Source organism: Molothrus aeneus, chromosome 2, assembly GCF_037042795.1.
Source record: "Molothrus aeneus isolate 106 chromosome 2, BPBGC_Maene_1.0, whole genome shotgun sequence".
Classification (NCBI taxonomy): domain Eukaryota; kingdom Metazoa; phylum Chordata; class Aves; order Passeriformes; family Icteridae; genus Molothrus; species Molothrus aeneus.
Window position 1 is genome coordinate 34,798,531 of NC_089647.1, and position 22,336 is coordinate 34,820,866.

At 37.7% G+C, this 22,336-nt stretch overlaps 1 protein-coding gene across 1 annotated transcript in view; it reads left to right on the plus strand.

The window, feature by feature from the left end:
- The window catches only part of TMEM135 (transmembrane protein 135), a 156,627-nt gene extending 134,626 nt beyond the window's left edge, over window positions 1–22,001 (plus strand). Inside the window, exons 7-15 of the mRNA XM_066570322.1 lie at window positions 3,565–3,606; window positions 4,892–5,038; window positions 7,194–7,263; window positions 11,165–11,332; window positions 13,975–14,038; window positions 14,732–14,808; window positions 16,375–16,473; window positions 17,949–18,016; window positions 19,581–22,001. Of these exons, the coding sequence (XP_066426419.1) occupies window positions 3,565–3,606; window positions 4,892–5,038; window positions 7,194–7,263; window positions 11,165–11,332; window positions 13,975–14,038; window positions 14,732–14,808; window positions 16,375–16,473; window positions 17,949–18,016; window positions 19,581–19,713 (868 nt within the window). The 3' untranslated portion in view covers window positions 19,714–22,001. The remainder of the gene's footprint in view (window positions 1–3,564; window positions 3,607–4,891; window positions 5,039–7,193; window positions 7,264–11,164; window positions 11,333–13,974; window positions 14,039–14,731; window positions 14,809–16,374; window positions 16,474–17,948; window positions 18,017–19,580) is intronic.
- The last annotated feature ends 335 nt before the right edge of the window (window positions 22,002–22,336 follow it).

Below are 22,336 nucleotides of genomic sequence, written 5' to 3' on the forward strand. Positions count from 1 at the left end.
TGGGATTTGGTCCCTGGGACATTCAGGGTGGTGGGAAACATAGAGCAGTAGAATGTTTTGGTTTGGAAGGAACCTTAATGATTGTCATGGGCCGGGACACCTTCCACTAGATGGGGTTGTTCAAAGGCCCGTCCAAGCTGGCCTTGAACGCTGCCAGGCATGGGGCATCCACAGTTTTTCTGGGCAACCTGTGCCTCATCACCTCAGAGTGAAGAGTTTCTTCCTAATATCTAACCTGCCCCCTCAGTTTAAAGCCTGTCCTTGTCCTATCACTAGATGCCCTTGCAGAAGTGTAGGTGAGCTACAGCGAGTCCCTCTGATGCCATACAACTCTTCAAGTTCAATAGTACCCTAAAAAAAACCCTTACAATTCACTATTTAGATTTTTCCCCTCTCAGGGTGTCTACAGTGCTGGGCACATGTAATGTATTGTGCTAGGCTCATTTGAAGCTTGAGTAGTTCGTGGGGGTCAGCAGCAGAGTGCAGGCTTTTTCACCCCTTGAGCAATGAAGCATTGAGTAAAAGTTATTATAACCAATTAGTGGTGGCATTATTATTACCAATTAGTGGCTGCATGAAGCAAATCATTACTCTTAGTTCAGTTATTAGCAGCCAGGTGTTTGTGAAACGTGCCATGTGCAGCCAGTGTTGTACCTCAGCAGTCACTGTGGAGGCCAGTCACTGAATTTGTGGTGTCTCTGCAAGGGGGTTGTCACACCCCCCCAAAAAAAGTGTGCTTGAAGTCAGCGTGTAGGGCTTTTTTGGTTGCTGCCAGTGTTGTGTACCTACTGAGTGAATAAAAAAACATCATTTCAATCTCTAGACCAGCATTCTGAAACCTTAAATATAGTGAATTCATTATTCATGGTGTAAAACAAAAAATTAGAGTTACAGCTTTGTCATTGGTTGCCTCTTCATTCGTAAGAGCAAAATGACCATGCCAGAGAAGGGGAGTTCCAGTACAAATTACTCTTGACTGCAAGTATTGTTTCTCTAGGACTCCTGTTTATAAAACTCTTAATAAACAATTTTCCCACACACCCATTAGTTTTGCAGAATAGTTTTACAGGAGACAGTTTAGACAGCAAGCAATACTAATTATATTTTATTTAAAAGCTTAATTGCACTTTTTACTTTTTTAAAATTAAATAGGAAGTTAAGGAAGAAAAAATTCTAATTGTGTCTTTAGTGTCACTTCCTTACTCAACTACATATTTAACTTTTATGTATTTTTCAGGGAAATTCATAGCTGTAGCTCCAAATACACAGAACAACTAAAAAAATAAGAAAAGTAAGCATAGCTAATAAATTCCAATACACCAAGTACTTTCTGAATAGAAATGACTTTTCTGTGTAATTAGAATAGGCATTAGAAATATTTTTTTGTTTCTTGGAGGAAAAAATTAGGGGATTGGAGTGCTGTTTTCTCTTTTGGTGATTCAGATGTCTTCTGATTTTCAATATTAATGAAGAAAGGATTTGACATTTTCTTTGAGGTCAGTTTAAAGGAAATGAGTTGTAGGATAGCATCCATCAGGGTGCTTCAAGCACAGCTGGGCAGGGACATCTGGTGGTGCAGTAAAGGAATCATTGAACACTTGCAACTGGAAGTGCAGTTACATTGGAATAATTAAGGAGAAAACATAATTACAACCATACTGTGATTACTTTTCTGTTCTGATATTATTCTAGAAACACTTACGTGCATGTTTAGATTGCAGTCTGTGTATGGTTTTAATTTACTGGAAAAGTAGAAACTAAAGGCCTATTCATGAGCTGGCAGCTTGCAGGCATAATGTGTTGGACATCCTTCACTCAAAGGGCATTTAACTTACAGTCAGCTGCAGGTTTAAAATAAAACTTAGGAAACTGGACCGTGGTACTGTGGATGAAGTGGGGTATATATTAAACCTGTGCATTTGGACTCTGGACTTCTGCCACAGTCATTTACTGTGGTCTCTGGGCTAAGCTGATTTTTTCAGTCCATCATTTAGTTTTCAACCCATTTTTGAGTCCATGGTTCTGTAAAAGTGCTGTGACAGTGTTTCAGCTTCTGAATCGTATGTATGTATAAAGAATCACAATTAAAATTACTAAGTGTCTTTGGTTTCAAAGTTCTATGTTAATTAAAGATACAATGAGCAAGTTTATTTTTATGTATTTACCTTGAACCCCTATACATCATAAAATATGTCACCAATATTTTAACTGCAATCATTTTAAAAGACAAACTCTTTGCAATGATTTTTTTGGTGCTATGTGTAACTGTGCACATGCTGACAAAACCAAGTCCTTGGAAACATATGCATTGAAGGTCGTAACCTTGGAAAGAATTTCCCAGGAGTGTTTAGTGCTGTGATGTCTTACCAGCTCTGCACCAGGCACTCCCCTGCCAGGACAAAGCAAGACTTTCTTCATTTGTGAACATCTTTGATTTGATGTTTTTCCTGCTGTTTGCGTGTATCCAACCATTGGTAGTACATGTTGACACTTGCATGGAACCTTTTGGGAGATGGTGTCACCTGCTCTTGAACGGTGTGGGCACAGCACTTCCAGGGACAATGTCGTCTCTGCAGGTGGAAGGCAAAGGGTTGTCATCAGCTGCTTCTGTTTACAAAGCTTTTGTGACTGCTGTCCTGCCTTCCCTCAGAGTAGGGTTTCTCTTGAAATGGTGGTGTTGATAAGTTACTAGTTTGTGCTTTGTGTACTGTGTCAGGAATGCATTTTTACCATCACGTATTCCCCATACAATTCTACAAAAAGAAAAGGAGAGAAAACACAAATATCTCCTCTCTCCTATGCTATCAACATGGTTTTTCAGGAGGAATCAGTAGCAGCTGCAAGCTTCAGCTCCTTTCATTGTATCCTGGACAGGAAAAAAAAGTCAATAACCCAAATCTTCCACAGCCAAATATGGACTCCTTGCTGTGGTCATTCTTCAAAAAAGGAACCCTATAGTTGGTAAGAACAGATATGTATTATATATATATACATACTATCAAGCTCAGAATCAGAGCAACCACTGACTGTATAATTTAAAAACTGGGACTTTCAGATTAAGAGTCTTCTTAAAGTAAGAAGCTGCAGAGATCAGCACTTTGCAAAGTACAACAGTTTATCTCAAAGTCAGAGAAGCTATTCCCTGCAGCTTTTCACAAGAGGGTGGGTGTTTCATTGAGATCCAACCCTCCTTTCTCTCCTTGCAGTAAAACTTCTCTTTTGTTAAACTCATCATGACTATTTTTCCATAAAGCAAAAGTTCTTTGTCATCTTGCATTGTTGCCCTAGTGGTTCTGTTACCATCCTTTAAAAAATTCTCCACTCTTGGTTTGGATAAAAAAGAGAAGCACTGGCATTTGATGCTGTGTCCTTTGTTTCAGAGATGTCCCAAGGCTGTGGTGACAACTGGGAATCAAGGATAACCACAGAGTTGTTGCAAACGTGCTGTTTTTTGTTAATGAAAAGCTGGTGTTCCTCCACAGCCCCTCTATGCCATATGTAATCTGTAACACTTTATATTGCCAGCAGCCCATTATAGAGAAATCTTTTGGTTTTGTCTTTCAGGTGCAAAGATGGCTTGAAAGGATTTACATATTCTGCACTAAAGTAAGTAAAGTTTCTGTGACTATGTAAGACAAGATTTTGAGGAATCATGCGCAGTGGCAGTTGCATTGTAAGAAAAGATTATTCCTAAGAAAAATCATGCTGCTCTAAAATTTGTCCAACTTTTGGGTATACAACATATTTTGAAGAAGGCATAATCATAGAATCATTTGGGTTAGAAAAGACTTCTAAGATCATCCCATCCAACCTTTAACCCAACACTGCCAGGTCCACCACTAAACCATGTCCCCAAATGCCACATCTACATGTCTTTTAAACACATCTACTACTTTTAAATACTTTTATGTACTTCCAGGGACAGTGGCTCCACCACTTCCTTGGCAATCTGTTCCAATGCTGGACAATCGTTTCAGTGAAGAAATTTTTCTAATATCCAATCTAAACCTCCTCTGGTGTAGCTTGAGGCAGTTTCCACTTTGTGTGCTAGCAAGAGAGAAATCCCTTCATATTTGTGACTGTTGTTAAAGGAAACTCAGACATACGATTGCATGTTTTGGAAGGAGCACTTATCTTCTGTCTTTCTAAAACTGGGATTCATGATAACCCATGTTTTTCCTGGAAGCAAATGGCTGCTGTGTTTTTACCTGGATCTTATTTGCTGCATTACATAATGACAAAGTTTTTATATCTTCTACCCTTGGCTAGACTGCCAAGACTGCCGAGGTACAGTGTAACTTGGATTATAGTGCATGGTTTTAGGAAACATTTTGCCATTGCGTCCTCCCTTGCCATTGATGCGCAGTAATTCTACATCTAAGATGAGCCAATATATTGACAATATCAACTTCTGGGTGAAGAAAAGAAGGCTGAAGATGAGACCAAGCAAAACAAAGTTAGTGGCTTCAGTGGGAGCAAAAACATTTTGAAGATTCTGCAAAATTGATGTTTTATAAAAATATTGTAGTAATTATCAACCTTTATGTAACCCCATTTTGCTGGAGAGAATTGAGATACTTCAAGTGCCTTTTTATATTCCTACTTAGTGCTCTTCCTTTGTCTGAGAGGTGGACTTCCCTATTGATGTTTTTGGTTTTAATTTTAAAAAATTCCCAGCATCAATTGTATCCTCTAGCTAAAGTATATCTTTAAATATATGTCAGTGGATTGATCTTCTCTAAAGAAGTATGAGGTTTGGCAGCTGTATAAAATGGGTTTTTACACACCTGAGAGTAACTTCAATCTGATCTAAGACTTAGGCTTATACAGGATTTCATGCATTTCTTTGAGTTATGTAATTGCTTTGTTCTGTTTTGCTTTTTTCTTTCAGGTTCATTGTAGGGAAAGAAGAAATTCCCACCCATTCTTTTTCACCTGAAGCAGCATTTTCAAAAACAGATAGAAAAATCAAGCATAGTGAAAAAGTATCACAGCCAATGAACATACTGGCACTAACAAAAAAGCTCATGGACAAAGTGTGAGTAAAAAAATCCAAAAGAAAACCAAAAAAAAAAATGGAATCATTGTTATATAGAGCACTTTAATGTCTGTTATGTTGTATTTGACAATGTTTTGTAATGCTTCTGCTTTGCATTTCAGTGTTTTTCTGTTTCATTTTTACTAGGTAGTTAATAGTGGCAAATGATGAACTCTGGTGAAAGCAAAACTTGAAGACCTGTATGAACTTGCAACATGCAGTTGTCTAACAAGGGAGAGCAAATTCAGCCCATGATGAGTGCAGGATGGTGTTGCTTTTTCTGCAGTTTTCAGCAAAATCAGTTCATGGCATAGTTCTGCTGGAACTAGTGGTACTATGAAGGAGAAAAATTGCACAGCAGTAGATCTTACTTATGTCACCATAAGTGACTGTAACATAGTCTTTTGGGGGACCTACACCCCTGTATTGCATAAAGGAGAACTACCTAAAAAGAGGATTGATGGCACCTGGGCTGCCTCTGCTGTCTGGAGATAGGAAATTGCAAAGCAAAGAGTGAGTCTAAAACTCTTTTACACGAGGTCGGATCTAGACATCTGAAGTTAGGCAAGGTGGGTGTCCCCCTCTCTACAGGATCCAGTTCACTCTCTTTTATGAGCTTAAAGAAGGGAGAGCAGTGAGCTTTTCAGTCTGATATGTTCAGACTGAACATATGACTTACTTCTGCTATGACTGATTCCTCTGCTTCATGCACACTGGATACCACAGGGAGTCATGCATTTACAGGGAAGATGGAATAAAAAATGGGTTGGGGGTATATTCAGGTGACACCTGTGAATCTTCACTTCTGCTGACCTCTTCTAGAGCAGTTTTATGACCAAATCTCTACCTGCTCTCATGCAGGAGGGAGTCTTCCAAGTGCATTGTGTACTCAAAGTAGTGGTTTATTTTACTTGCTCAGATGATGAACAAACATGAATTGATCCCCATCACATGGTGACTTCCTATGATTTGCTGTGGGTTTTATTTGAAAAAGATGAGGGAAGTCATCAGTGGTTTTTCAGGCATGACTGTATTAGACAGCAAATACCTACAAGGAAAAGACACCTCCAGCCATAATCAAATGCTTTTACCTGAATTGCTTGTGCCTGTTTTGTCTTAAATATGTGTGACTCAGTTTGCTAGAGATAGTTCATTGCTCTTCTGTTGTTTGTTAAATACAAGGATTGAAGATGGAGAAGAACAATTTTTTTAAGGTTTTGAAACTCCCAACTCAGACATTCAACAAACTTTCAATATGGAGGTTTTATGCTCTCACTGGTTTCTCTTCCATATGGTTCTTTTCAATATAATTGAGTCTAAATGCCTGTAACCTGATAACATTCTCATTACAATTTTGCTACATAAACTGACCTCACAGATGATTTATGGCCATTAGACTTTATAGTACACAATTCAAAACTTCCAAGATATTTGACATAGTATATAAATTGTGTAATTCATTTTACATTAAATCTTAAATACTTGGATATAGCAAAATATAATGTTCAGACCCAGTATGAATTACTTATTTTAATTCTACATAATGCAGGGCTAGAAACTGTACAATCCACACATCCCACCAGCCCAAGCCAGTCTGTTTTAAACACTCAAGGTCAAATTCTCAGTCCAAAGGAAGAGCTACATAAAAATCTACACTGCAGAAGAAATAGCCCAAAAGTGCGAGGCTTGTAATTGAGGGAAGGCTCACAGGGTGTGCATTAGCATGATCTGTATTGCCTTTCAGTGACCCTTACAGTGGTGTGAAAGATGAAAGGACACAGGCAACAGATGCTTGCTCAAATATCCTTCCAGAACCATGGAGCAGAGACAAACCAGGAGAGGTCACATCACTTCTCCTTGTTGACCACGGCAGAAAATTTGTTCTTTAATTTAGCATTTTATGTGTAGCATGGCAAGAGGTTGGATCCAAATAAGTGTGCAGACACTTTTTTCTTGGTGTACAACTAAAGTATTGTTAGTTTTTATTGTCCTTTTATGGCATCATAAAAGTTCACAGTGCCCTTCAGTGGGTAATGGGGAGAATGAGTGCTGGGCAAATAGCACTTTATGTATTTTTAGGCAAGAAAAATTTATGAAGTCTCCTGTTGCTGAAAACAGCTATGAGTTAATATGTGTTTCATTATGCTTTTTGCAGGTGCAAACATGGCCCAAGGCATAGATGCTGTAAACACTATGGAGATAATTGCATCTCATACTGTATTAAAGTAAGTGCAAAAAAAGTTGGATTGACAAACACTGGCAAAGAAGGGGTAAAAGTCAGGAAAAGCATATGCTTAGGAAGTGAGAAATGAGCCTGTTACTCATTCTTTTCTATTGAAAATGTGACAAGCCAGAAAACAGATTTTCTCAATTTAGGACGGGGTGGTGGTGAGGTTAAAGTTCTCTGGTCTTTCAGATTAGCTGTAGTGAATGAGTAACATAAAATGTGTGGGAAAAAATGGCCTAGCAAGCAAGGAACTTGTTTAACTATGTGATGCACTTCATGGCTGAGCCCACTTGTGAGTCCCCCCTAAATAAAGCACCTGGAATGTGCTGCTGTGGCAGGCAGCCCTGGTTCCCGTGCAGCTGCACGGCTCTGGAACGTCGCTGCTGGGCACCGGGTGCACTCCTCCAGTCGTTTATTTTAAGGGCTTGGGGTAATGAGAGATTGGTCACAGTTGCTACGCCCAGGAAGAGCTGTTTATCTCTGGTGGTATAATTCATCCTCCATTATTAATGTGATTGGTGCATTTTTTTTCAGAGAATTACTGTGCAGAAATTTGTATTAGCTGGCGTTGGGTTGGCACAGGTGGTACCACCTGCTATGCCTGTTTTGGGAGTTGGTAAGGCTCCAGAAGATCCCAATCCCTTAACAGTTGACCTGGTTTTATATATGGAGCAGCAAAAATGTATTTGAGTATCTTCAGATGCTTTTAATGCATATTACTTTCAAAAATAACTTTTTAAAATGTTAAAGGAACCCGAGGATGGGGAGGAAGGTGGATATTCAGGAATACACAACTTTTTCACTTATTGATTCAGCATAATTTTGTTTTGTTTTATATATCCTTAAATAGAATGAGGGAAGGAAAAAACCTAACTGATAACAAAGCTGAGTAAAGACTTGACATGACAAAAAGTAAATTTTAAAAATAAATTTTTATAAGGCTGTTCTCTCTTTAGAGAAGACAGTTGTGCATTTGAAATATATTTCATTCTTGGACCTGTTCTCTTCAGTATTTTGGTGTAAATTATTCATGACTACAATAACCTAGTGAGGAAGATATTGCTCAAGTGGCAGTCAGATCCTCCAATTTCCTGACTATTCTGTGACTTTTTATTTAAATTAAAACATGAGTGAAAAAAAAAATTATGTATTTATATTTTTAAAGATACAAAATTCTCAAAGTTCAGTTCTATGACTGTTCCTGGAGTTGATCAGTAACAACTGTCAGCTGACATGATTTGAGCATGTTTTTACAGTTCCTTTTCTGTAATGGAGCTGTCAAACCTGATAACGATGTGATGAGCTGCTTATTGCCAAAACTTCCCCTCAGTTTTCCCTTACCCTCGAACAAGTTTACTTTTCATTAATACATCTGTGCTTTAACTGCCGTTTGCATGCTCTTCTTCTCCTGCTTCACATTTAAATGCACATTAGCTCATTGACAGCATCATGGCTTTTACGTGATGTAACATTCAGTAGCGCCATACCACCTGAGTTCATTGACTTCCCTTCAAACTTTAAATACTTGAAATGCTTTGTTCTTGTAAGTGTCTGAAAAGAGCTGTGACAGAAGCAGTGGAACAATATTTTTCCTCTTTAGGATTTTGCTTGTTTACAGTGAGGAGCCATTAGCCAGCACTAGAAGTCCAGTTGTCTGTTTCTTCTGCTGGTGCTGCATACAGGACCAGATAACTCTCCAAATTTACTGGTGACTAGGGTGACCTCAAAGAAGGTTGTAGGATCATACAATGGTTTGAGTTGGAAGGGACCTTAAAGCATTCCAGCCCCGCTCCTATGGGGAGGGACACATTCCACTATACCAGGTTACTCAAAGCCCCATCCAAGCTGAGCTTGAGCAGTTCCAGGAATGGGGTATCCATGACTTCTCTGAGATAATTTTCTATGATTGTAGTTTCAAAGTTCTGTCTCATGAAGGAACGTGGGCTACTCTATACCCAGAATAAACATTGAATATCTTAATTAATTGATTTTAACTATCTTAACTAATTCCTCATATATTGCAACAGGTTGACTGAATTTATGGTATGTTTCTGAACTCTGTTTATATGCACATGTGCTCTTCTGAATTTGAGTTATAGCAAGTATCTTGAATGTATTAAGAAATTTGTTTCTCAAAAGCAGAAAGGTTTATTCAACAAATTCTGGGGATATGTCATTACACTGTGCTACTACTTCTGGCTGATCTGAGCTCCAACTCAAAATCTCTGTGGAGAAATGGCTCTTAGCAGAGTTTTCTTTGCTCACTTGTGTTTATTACAGTGCCCTGCATATGCTCTGCTGTGTACTACATCCATTTTTATTGGATGTCTTTTTATGGAAGATAAAGGTTACAATACTGTATATGGATTATAAGATATAATGCTTCCTGTGACTGTGAAAAACCACCTGTAGGTGTGATATGATTTCACCTGGTTGAAGTAATGAGCTAAATAGGGAGATTTTGCACAATACTTGGTATTTCATGGGCATCAACACTAAACCTCAGTCCTGTCGTTCAGCGCTTCTAATTTGGTAACTAATAGGAATAAAATCAGGGATGTGTTTGAGGATTTAGCCAGTTGTAATTTAAATGTTTCTTCACCCCACTGAAGTCACCTTTGCTTGGTAAAAACATTAAACACGCCATTCTGTTGTTTCTTGTTTTGGGCTTTGTTCATCACTGCTGGGTTTAGGACATTTTCTCCTTTTTTTTTAATGGCATGAAGGAATGGAATTTTTTCAATCAAAAAAAATATGCTGTTGTATTGTTGGATGACTTATTTTCTTCCACTTGATTCTCATAAACCACTTCTTGAGTAGCAAGAAGAATAATTGCTTCAGGAAGAGTTTATTACTGGATATAACCACAATAATTTTTTATGATCTTTATGATGCATTATAAAGTTCTTTAGGAGGCAAAAATGGTTTGAGTTTCTGAGTTTGAAAGGTTGCTCAGTCAAACCCTCTGCCAGATTTCCTTGTCACTGGAATTGTGTCCCTGTAATTGGTGCCTGCCTTATTTGCAGGTGAGTGCAGAAATGGTTTTCACATAAAGAATCTTCCAGACAAAAACTGGGTAAAATTTTTTCAGAATTATTTAAAAAGGTTCACCTTAGGGCAAGAATAATGGTAGGAAGCATTGGAGGAAGTTAGAAGAAACTGGGGAGAATAATTTGGAAAAAAAGTTGAATCTGGTTTTGTGTCTTATTAAAAAAGAAAACAGGTCCTTATCCAAGGTGGAATAGTAAGTAAATTCTTTGGAACCCATTTTATCCCTTCTCAGTAGCTCTGCTTAAGAAGTCCTTTCCAGTTTCTTCCTTTCCCTGCCTTGCTGCAGGCATCCCACGACCTCATGTTTGGCTGAGGAAAGGTCCGTGAGCATGTGCCAAGCCACCAGGGTTAACTTCTAATTCTCACACTTTCTGAATTTTATTTTTGGTGGACTTTTTCCTCCTTACTGTTTTCTTGAGACATTTGAGTACAGAAGCGTTCATTTTTTTCCACTGCATTGCTTTCCTCTATAAACCTCTATAAACCCATATGCGGTTAAAAGCTGGTCAGTAAGCTAGAAATGAAGTCATCAGGATTATTGCAAAGGACAAAATTTTGGAGTAGAATAGAAGACTTTTTCTTGAGACCTTTCAGAAATTCACAGAAATTAAAGAAGAGTCAATTGTCTGTGATTTTACTGCATTTGCTATTTTACAGGGTAACTGGGAAAAAGAAAACTCTTGCGTTTGAAGGTGGGGGTAGAATACATTTATGTGTTTTACATATTACCTTCAGAGTGGGTTTTAAACTATTTGATGTCAAAAATAAAACCTTCTGTAGAAGCTTTGGCTTTTCCTTTTCCAGAATTTGTGGTTTCTTACCACAAGATCTCTATTTCTTTTCTCTAGGGCTTCATTAGGATGTTTAGCATTGGTTACCTGATCCAGTGTTGCCTTCGGATTCCTTCAACCTTCCGGCATCTGCTTACACAGCCATCACGGCTACTTTCCCTCTTCTACAACAAGGAAAATTTCCAGCTTGGAGCTTTTCTGGGATCTTTTGTCAGTATATACAAAGTAAGTTTGTAGCATACAGAAATGACAAATGCTCTGGTTTTTATTTCACTTTTCAAAATATCACAAAGAGCTAAAAAGTCAAGCTGCTTAATGGTACTGATGCTGTTTCCTACAGCATGTTACTGACAAATTTTATACTATTGCAGTAATCAAATTGTAAATAGACAGCTGTTCTTCCATTCTGTGTGTTTTTTTCTGTAATTTCTAAATAAACCTGATGGATTTTGCAGCTTGTTTTCAAGATCAGGAGATAGAGAGTACTTCAGAGAAAGTGAATTCAGATTTCAGAGGGATTTGCTGCTACACAAAAGCATTTTCATGCAGGCACAAGTAGTGACTGCAGTAGCCTCTGTGTTGCCAGAGAAGCCATGTGCAGATTTTGTTGGTTCACATATCTGGAATTCTTACTTGACACTGAATAGCAGGAGACTGCAGAACATACAGCATGTATGAGGAGATATTGCACTTCCTGCTTGGAAGTGTATCCTTTCTACCCCATTATAAGATGACAGATTCTGAACTGATATGCATTCATACAGCATTGTTGGAATTAATCAATTTATGTTTATTTATGCCAAAAGAGAATGTGGCAAAGGACCTGTCCTAATGCAGAGTAGCACTTCGGCGCAGTGCAGTGCTGAAGTGTCTTTTGCACTTTTGTATTCTTAATCACATGGCATTTTCCAGCTACCACTTTATTTGTTCTGTAAATTCAAGATCATGCTGTATTATTTCAGGGTAAATGTTATTTACCTAAAAATAAAAAAGGAGGTCTTAAACATAAGTAAAACAGCACTTCACTTGATTGGTAATTAAATTGAGACAATAATTTGTAGGTTACAGAGTCTAAATTTTTTCATAGCAAAGTGCAAATGAGCTGTTCAGAGTTTACTTAAAAATTAATTTGTTTCTTACACTTTAAGAAAAAAGCCTTTTGAGAAGAAAAGAAATTAAATTGCAAAAGCTAAAATGATTTTGATGTGTTTAAAAGCTTCAATTGAGAGGTGCAATTCAGCTCAGTGGATACTCATAAAATGAGGGTGACATATTCTGACCTTTTTTTACTATTTTTTAAGTATGTACTCAGCACTGGTGAGGCCACACCTTGTGTCCTGTGCTCAGTTCTGGGTCCCTCACTACAAGAAGGACATTGAGGGGCTGGAGCATGTCCAGAGAAGGGAAATGCAGCTGGGGAAGGGTCTGGAGCACAAGTCTGGTGAGGAACAGCTGAGGGAGCTGGGAGTTTAGCCTGGAGAAAATGAGGCTCAGGGGTGACCTTAGCACTCTCTACAACTGCCTGGAAGGAGGCTGCAGCCAGGTGTAGCTCAGTCTGCTCTCCCAGGTAGCGACAGGACAAGAGGAATTGGCCTCGAGTTGCCCAGGGGAGGTTTAGATTCGATAGTAGGAAATCTTCCTTCACTTAAAGGGTTGTCAGGCACTGCAAAAGGATGTCCAGGGAAGTGGTGGAATTGCCATCTCTGGAAGTGTTCAAAAGGTGTGTGGACTTGGCACTTGGGGATGTGGTTTAGTGGTGGACTTGGTGGACACTAGGTTAACAGTTGGAATCGATTTTAAATGCCCTTTCCAGGCTAAATGATCCTCCAATTCTATGACTATATGTTATTGTTTGCATTTCATAACTTACACAAATTTCGGTTGCATTTTATTTTTCTTTCAGTCTAAATAGGCAAGTAGGGCAGCAAAAATTCTAGTCACTCAAAAAAATTGGACCATGGCAAAAAAAAATTAAATGCTTGGTGTGTTTTGGATCCAAGGGATATGCAGTTCTACTTTTTTAGATTAATGTGTTTTCCTAGTTCCGGAATTTATTGGATGCATGAAAAAAATCTCTGGAGGTTTGGTATGTAGTTGAAAAAGACCTTTATCATGGGAAAGAGTCTAGCAGGTACAGCAAATGAGGATGATATGAATTCAAGATTAGCTTTGGTATTAGATTGGAATTCAAATAAGATTAATTTGACTAATTAGATTAATTAGACAAATTTAATTTAATCTAACTCCAGTTTTGAAAGAAATGGCAGCAGTAAATTGTAAATTTAAGACACTGAATTGTTATGGGTACTATGTCCAGCTCTCTGGACTTTAGTATCACCAGTGCTTTTAAAAAGCTTGTTCTTCAGTTTTGTTGATTTCTTGTGGTTTTTTTGATGTAATTAGTGTTTTTTGATGTGGTAAAGATTACCTAATCAGACCTAACGTGTCTCAGTAATGAAAGTTTCTACAGCTCTTAAGAAATGACAATGGGATTTTACATTTCCCTTACAAGACTCAAAAAATGGGAAAGTTTGCCTGCTCACTTATCAAGTAAATTGCCTTTTATTGTAACAATCTTACCAAGAAGAAGAAGACTACATTATCCCTGGAAGTGTTCAAGGCCAGGCTGGATGGGGCTCTGAGCAACCTGGTGTAGTGAAAGGTGTCCCAGCCTATGGGAGATGGAACGAGGTGATCTTTAAGGTCTCTTCCAACCCAAACCATTTTATGATTCTATGATTATGGGTATTATCACACTACATTCTTAATTCATGCTGTGTGCTATATGACTAGCTTATAAGGAATACCTACAGTCTGAGTGTTATAAGAAATAAGTAGGGCTAAGCTTGCATTCTGTTCACCTGCAGGGTACAAGTTGCTTCCTGCGCTGGGTCCGAAACCTTGATGATGAGCTTCATGCACTTGTAGCTGGTGAGTCCATGGAAAGTTTGTGTTGTATGTGTTGGGACTCTGCAAGTATTCCTCTTGTCTGTCCTTCCATTCCATTTTCAGACTTCTGTGATGAAAATAGGACTTTGTTCCTATTCCTGTGTACATCAAGGTTGTGTCAAAGTGACAGTGATGTTTCAAGTAGTGTCAAGGAAAGAGTTGCAATTAAAATTGTAAGGCAAATTCAGTCAAATGTGGAGTTTATGGTCATCTCCAAGGACAGTATATTACGGTGTGCATAAATATAAACTTGTCCTTTAATTTGCAGCTGTAGACATGTGAGATGAAAGTACTCACTCTTCCATATTCCACAGAATACACATTGAGCTCCACTGGGTCCAAAGAAAGATGCTTTTACCATGAAATGTGTAAATGAAGGGTGAGGCCCTTCCCTCATGTGCATCTGTCACATGTTGGAACCACAGAGATCTCTCATCCCATAGAAACCAGAGAAATTTGACAGTGTGCTCCTGAGTACAGATTTGTTTCAGCTTTCTGAGACTTTCTCTTTTTAGTGCTACAAACCATATTTGGGCAGCAAAAAAACATCACTGAACTGTGCTGTCTGTAGCAGCAGAAATAAATAGTCCTGTGCAGTGTTTGTTGGGCTGACACACAACAGTGACCTTAACAACGCAAACCACAACCTTAACAATGCTTTTCTAATTGTTACAGGGTGTCTAGCAGGAATTTCTATGATGTTTTACAAAAGTACAACTATCTCTATGTATCTGGTGTCTAAATTAGTAGAGGTAAGTTATTATCCTCCTAAAGGAGATCTTCATTTCATCTATTTTTCAAGGCAGAAGAAAAGAAAATTAACGTCAGGGGTTTTATCAGGCAATTCCAGTAAAATACAAAGTTGTATGGTGATGGTGTTTCACTGCATGTGTGCCAAGAGGCAATGCTGCCATGTGGTCTCATGTCTTTCTTACTTTCTTTTCTTTGACTAATTTTAAATGTCCTTTCTCCACCGGTCTTCATGTATATTCTCCACAAAGTTTTTTAATCTCCTGACAACCCTTTGCTTTGTAGTTTTTGCAGATTTTTTAAATCAGAAAGTTCCAAGAATGTCTTTTCTGCCAGAAACATAAATCAGACCTAGTCTTTAATTGCAGATTTATTGCCAAAAGCTGCAGCTTAACTTCCTGCCTTTGTTCCCTTACTTTGGCATTCAACAGTCTAAGATAACTCAAAATAGCTTAGGTTTTGGTCTATAGCTGAAGTTGTTTGTCACTGTACTACAGCTTATTGAATTCCCAGCTTTGGAATGAACTTTGTTCCGATTACTATTCTTCAAGCTTGAATTATTTCTCTGAACTTGTTAAAATTAGGAGCCCAGGAAAAAAAAATAGTTACAGAGTTTGGGTATGTTGATTATACTTTTCTAACCAGCATTTGATTTCTGACTGTGATTTTTCCAGAAAATTGAGACTTAGTCATGGTTAATTCCCCAACACCACCACTGGAATGAGTTGATAAGGTTCTTTCACAATGCATCATACCTGAATCACATATTTCTCCTGCAGAACTTGAAGGCCTTGTTCTCTAGTGATAATTATCCGCCTCCATTACCAGAGCAGAATTGGTTTTAAAGAACATAAAAAGAAGAAACTTTTTTTTTTGTTACACATAAAATGAAATGTAAAAAGGGAAGATACTCTCTTCCTCCTCCTGGTTATCCCAGACCAACCTCTGAAGGCAGTTGGTCATATAAAGGCAAATCTGAGTTATCCATAATGACTTTTAGAACTCCAGTTGTAAAAAACCAGTATTATCTTGTATTGCTGATGCTTTTCTGTGGACTTTGAAACATCTTGGCTATGGTGAAATAAGAAAAGCGCTGTGTGTTCTTTCTTTTTTTTTTTTTACTACTTTTATCATCTTATGCAAGCCAAGGGTAACTGACCAAAGAGGCGTGTGCTGCTTTGCAAGGTCAGGCTGTGCTCAGGAAAATAAACTGTACATGTTTTCTCAGAAAGTAAAGTATGTGATTTCAAGCTGTTTAAGAACAGTGAATATTCACTTTGTTGGAATAGTTATTGGATTGTTCTTTTGATTTTTTAAAATGAAGAATTTAACGGAGCAAACTTTCCCCTTTTTATGTTTAGGTTCTGTAACACCCAAGCTGTTGCTAGTCCTGTTCTGTGCAGTAATAGCTTCTTATTAGATTGATCTTGTGCAACATCTATAATCTATTTTAATCAACATCACATTTGTGGGCATGTAAAAAAATATAAAGTTGGCATGGTTCTTTTTAAAAGGTAAAATAAAAAAGTAATTTTGTTGCATTCAACATTTTTTGTTTATTTTTATAGACTATATACTTCAAAGGCATTGAAGCAGGGAAGGTTCCTTATTTTCCTCATGCAGATAGCATCATCTATGCCATTTCTACATCGATATGCTTTCAGGCAGTAAGTATGTTCTCTAACACAGCATGAAATTCTTTACATCAAATGTTGAATGAAAAGAGGAGAACAGGGAGATAGTTCTGTAGAAAAGATGGTGAGATGTAGTGATTCACAGCATCGTGCTCCTGCATCCTGGGCCTCCTGCATCCTGGTTTTGAGTGTCACTGGGGGAAGGTCAATCCTAGGACTCAGTTTCTCCTTTGCTTACAGCTGAATACATTTTACAAAACATTGAATTCTTTGGAAAGAATCTTAAATGCACTCACCCGGAAGATGAACATTAATGTATGAACTTCCATGAGCATGTGAAAGGACAGTTTTTCAAGTAGGCAAACAGTATAATACAATATTTTATGTTTTTTTAAATCAACTGAAAGTTTCCACTCACTTAAATTAATATTGCCTAATTGAAAAAATCTGCAAAAGTAGTAAAAACACTGAAGTGCTCCATTTGACACAAGCAGTAGTACCATTTTTTGTACTTCTCAAGTTAGCTACATGCCTTGAACCTCAGTCCTTTTATTGTCTGCATCAGCTAGAAAATCAACTTTTCAGTGCTACCCAAATAGCTCTACTATTCTACTACATCTCACCATTTCTAAACCTTCTGCTGAAACATCCCTGCATGAACTACATATTCTCTGGACCTCCATAACTATTTATACTTTTTGTGCCCCCCGATAAAGAGAATATAAAATGACCCTAAAGCAATCTTCTGCAGTCTTGTGCTTAACAGGATGTTTAAGAGACACTCCTCCTCCTCATTCTTCCCATGTACTTGGGAATAGCTCTAAGTCTAGTATCAAAGTGAATTGATATTTTGGTGCTTGGGATGTGCCTGAAGGTCTCCAAAATACTCTTGACAGGGACAACTGTGTGAGACTAACAGACAAAAAATTCATGTGAGAAAAGAAGGGTTTTTTGGTTACTTAATAACTAATTGGAAAACTAATCTAAGACTAGAAACAAATTGCTAGGTTTAGCAGGAAGAAGGAAGGAGAAATTAGAAAAAGGATCTAAGCTGAGATGTTTGTTATTCTCTATATTTCTAAGTGACCCAGAAAAGTAATGGAATAGAGAGAAGACATGGATTTTGAATGTATGACATTATTTAAGATAATGTAGCATGAAATATAAATATGACTACAAGAAATGGTGGATCACAAAATGCAGAATGGATAGGGGATTAAGTAGGAGGTAAATTTGGCATCCACCAGTCCAGAGTCACGTACATAGGAATAATGATTGTTGTTGCTTTCTCTGCGATGAGATGTAAGTTAATTGTCACCAACGGTAAAATACTGTATTCTGGGAATATTTGTCTGTGCTGGTGGTGGTCAAACAAGCATTGAATTCAGCAGAGAGCAGTAAAAATGAGTTCCATAACAATCCTTTTGCTGATTTTGGCTACCTAATGTAGCAGATGAAGCTTTTGCCTGACACTGTCAGCTGGCTCTGACAGAATCCTCTCCTTGCAGGCTGTCATGGAAGTTCAGAACCTGAGACCTTCATACTGGAAATTTCTTTTACGACTAACAAGGGGCAGGTATGTACTCAGGGCTGTGTTCTGGCTTGTCTAAACCTGTCATTGATCACACTCAGCTTTCTGTGTTATTCACTGCCAGCAGCAGAGTGCTACAAGTACATGAGGGCTAACTTCCTGTGGATTTACTTTGCTTTTCAAGTGGTTTCCAGTACCCTTGAAGTTCTTTGCTGCTGGACTGACATTGCTGGGTTTAGTGTAATGACAGGAGCAGACTGCTCTAGTGAAGACTATTTAGCAGATGAGTATTTTACTAGAAGCCTTTTTAGCCCACCCTATGGAGGGTGGGATGCTTTCAAGTTCTATTGGAACATGAAGAATCCAGTAAATGACTGTTGAAGAAATCAGTATGTACAGTGATTGATAACACGGTATTACTATGGGTTTAAAAGCATTACTGGAAATGTCAGAATATCTCCTAAGAATACTTGAAAGTTTCAGTACTTTTTTTTTAACTGTTTCAGTTGGGAAAGGGGTTTTTTTTCTTGGAAAGCTAATGAAAAATTTTCACTGATCATAATCATAAATATGCACTGTAATATCATAGTGGATATTTTTCTCTTTGCTGCAGGAATCTAAAAAACTTTCTTTTAAAAAGAGATCTTGCTGTAACTGACTTACAAAAATACAGTTTAGTGAAGTGTACACTGTTATACTGATGCTGTGTGTGGCAGGAACAAGGCATCCAAATCTTGATCAGTTTATGAATGGGGTTATAAAAGGTAATGTTTCTTGTGACAACGAGCTCTCCAGGCTGTAAAAATAGAAGTGAAATCAGAGGCCAGTCCCTGGAGCATGTTAAACCTACACTCCCTGTGGCACACACACAGCATACGAGGTGATTGAATACATTGCAAGATTTAGTGGGAAGCTTTCCTTGGGATGCCTGGAGGCAGTCCTCAGGCAGCCTCTAAGGCCATACAAACATGATACAGGGAATGATGTCAGCACAGATGTCCAATTTTGGCTGCATTTTTTCATTTTGTACTAATCCTAAGCTTGCCTTAATTGAAGGAGAGGAAGGAATACAAATTATATTCTGCTCATTTATTTTATCTGAAGTAAATCCCTCTAATAGTAATTTTGACACTCTCTCCATAAAGGCAATTTCTTTTGATATTTCATACGCTTTTCATTCCATAGTTGTGAAGAACAACAAAATGTTGTTTTGTGAAGAACAACAAAATGGAAATAGGTTGTAACACCCAGAAAATTGGCATCCAGACTTGGGCAGGCAGGGCCACAGTTTGCTCTGGAGTGAGAGAGAACAGTAGTATATTTTGGTTTGACATTTTTTTTGTGGAATTGAAAGTAAAAGGGGACCCTTACCCTTTTTCATAAGTTGCATTTTTGAAGTACACTAACACAAACAATATTAGCCACATTTTTCAAATGCAATTTTTTAAAAAATCATTATTGCCTGAGGTGAAAAACTTTCAATATCTGAACAGTGTAGGCTGAAGCCTATATGTCAGAGATTTTGGTAAACTTTCATGACATGAAATAATTTTATTTTTCATAAGTAAGTGAGTCATGCATTCATACTTTCTTGTCTTTTCTTTTTCAGGTTTGCTCTCATGAATAGGAAAGTTTTAGATGTGTTTGGTACTGAAGCATCTAAGAACTTCAAGGATTTCACACCTAAACTTGACCCAAGATACACAGTTGTGCCACCGGAGCTACCACTGGAGCTGTCTTGAACACAACAGTGTGGCTCGACATTGAATGTGATCAGCATTTTGTCCTGAAAAGTTAATTAACTTGACAGTCGTATATATGGAGGAGGACTAGGGCTCCACTTCAGTATTACTTCAATGAGAAAAGCTTTTTACCAATCAGAAATACTGAAGCTTTGCAGGGAGGTGTGGCTTAATGATTAAGCCCCTTCCATAAGCAGAAAACATTTCTGGATTGCTATAGTTGGTTGACAGTATGGTAGAATCCTGAATGAATTAAACAAATGAGTAATATATTTAGAGAAGAGAAGTAAAACATAAATATGCTTCATAATTTCAAAAATTCCATAGTTCATACCAGTAGAATATTTCTTGGTAAAACTAAAAGTAATTCTTAATTTAGAAATGAAGACAATTGGCATAGTTTGGGTCCAAAATTTTACCTGATCTTAAAAAGATTGCAGTCTGGTGAAAATGCCTCCCTGGTTTTTCAAATTGCGTCACTGATTTGTCTCAAAAGAGCCACCACACCCTCATTAGTTAAAATTAGGGTATTTTTTCACAGCTGTGGTTGCAAAATAAGGCATTCCTTAGGAAAAGAAAATGCATATTGATTCAGAAATCACATTCCAGGGCTGTAAATTCCTCTGATGACACAGATAACAGGCAAGGAAAACAAGAAGGTGGTTCTGGTGGCTGCTGTGCGCCGAGGAGCGGCGGGTGTGGTGGTCAGCATCTGCCAAGTGGAAAAGGACGCAGCTGGCAGAGGAAGGAATGAAACATTCCAGCCTCTGAGATGGTGCTGGAAACAGCAGACAGTTACAAAAATAAAAAAGCCAAGAACAAAACAAAACAAAGCAAAACACCCACCCGCCTCCCCTCTCCCCAGATAAAATATACTGAAGCAAAATGTTTATTTTTGAAAGGGTTTGACATTGTCACCTTAGATGGCATTGGACTGTTTGTTGGGCTGCAGCACCAGCCAGCATTTCAAGCATTTCTTTGGAAGAGAACTGACCCCTGAGGTTAGGCTGTTGGAGAGAACAGTTTTGACAATCAGATTAATAGTCTTTTTTCCTTGTTATTGGTGAAGAGTGGTTTTCCACCAGGCTATCGGACTCACGACTGGCACAGTTACATTAAATTTTATATGGTACTCAATGCAAATAACTACCTACACAAAGTCCATCTCATTTTTACAGTACATATTTCTGCAGATTTGTGTTCCAAAGTGAAACCTTGACATGCTAATTGCTTTTTTTTCCTTTGCTTTTTTGAGCTTTTTTAATTATAACCCATTCAGGTGGTGCTGAATGGTGTTCATTACCCTAGAAGTTAATGAGAAGATGAACTATATTCACATTCAACTGAAAAAATGGAAAAGAAGCGAGATGAGCCAGGGAAATTGCAGTAGGTTTGCATGTATTTTAAAAACAAAAAGAAAAAAGAAGAAATCAGTGTTTTATTGGAAGTCTTTTTCAGATAATATGAACCAGACTAATTAGTAGACTCTTTGTCTTGTAACACTGTAATCTTACCCCAGCCATAACCATATTTTAATTCCAATTAGCTGAATTTCTTACTATCGAATATACTATCAAATATACATTTTTATCAAATTTATTGTCATGATAATTTTACAAATTTGTGCACAAAATCTGCTTCTTCATCAGCTACACTAACAGTGATGTATCGTCACTGTTACTAAAGGTGCTTCATCCTTTTAAACAGTGGTTGTCCAATTTAGTGTGACTAAAGTTCTGCAAGCTAGTTTGTATACAGTATTTTGTTGCTTGGAATTATATTAGAATTCCTCAAAAGGAAATAAAAGTTAATTGAACAAGAACTTTAAAAGGATTGTAAGAGATTTGTAGTGTTTTTCCACTGGAATATGGTCTAAAGTATTTGACCTTGTAAAGTCTGAGAAGTTATATATTTTAGGTGGTATATTAGAACTCATACAATATATTATGAATACTTTCTAGTGTAACAATATACCATTCTCAAACTTAAAGATATTTTATAGATGGATTAAGTTTCTCCACTGGAATGACAATTGTGATTGTTTCGCTATTTGAGGGGTTTTTTTGGGAAAAAAAATCCAGGAACTACATCTCAGCAGCTAAATAACAGTTTTGTCTATGTTTCTTGCTTCCAAAATTCACAGTTGTTTCAAGTTATTTTCATGTAATATAAAGAGAAATTAAAAATTTTTAAATTATTTTTATTCAAATTGAATATATGTAAGAGAAAAATAAAATAAAGTCCTAATGTTCTTCCCAATAATAAACAGTTGCTGCTTTAAAAAGTGACTTTTTTGGCCACGTTGTTAATAAGCTCTCTGGAGTTGTAAGTGAAATGAAGTCATAGGATCATACAATGGTTTGGGTTGGAAGGAAAGGCCATCTAGTTCTAAAGCTCCCTGCCATGGGCAGGGACACCTTCCACTAGACCAGGTTGCTCAGAGCCCATCTAACCTGGCCTTGCATGTTTCCAGGGATGGGGCATCCACCATCTCTCTGGGCAGTGCCTCACCGCCCTCCTTGTAAAAAGCTTCTTTCTATATCTAATCCAGTGGACTCTTCTTCAGTTTGCAGGCATTAGCCCTGGAAGTGATTCCTGGTGGTGAAGGAATGCCGGGAATGTG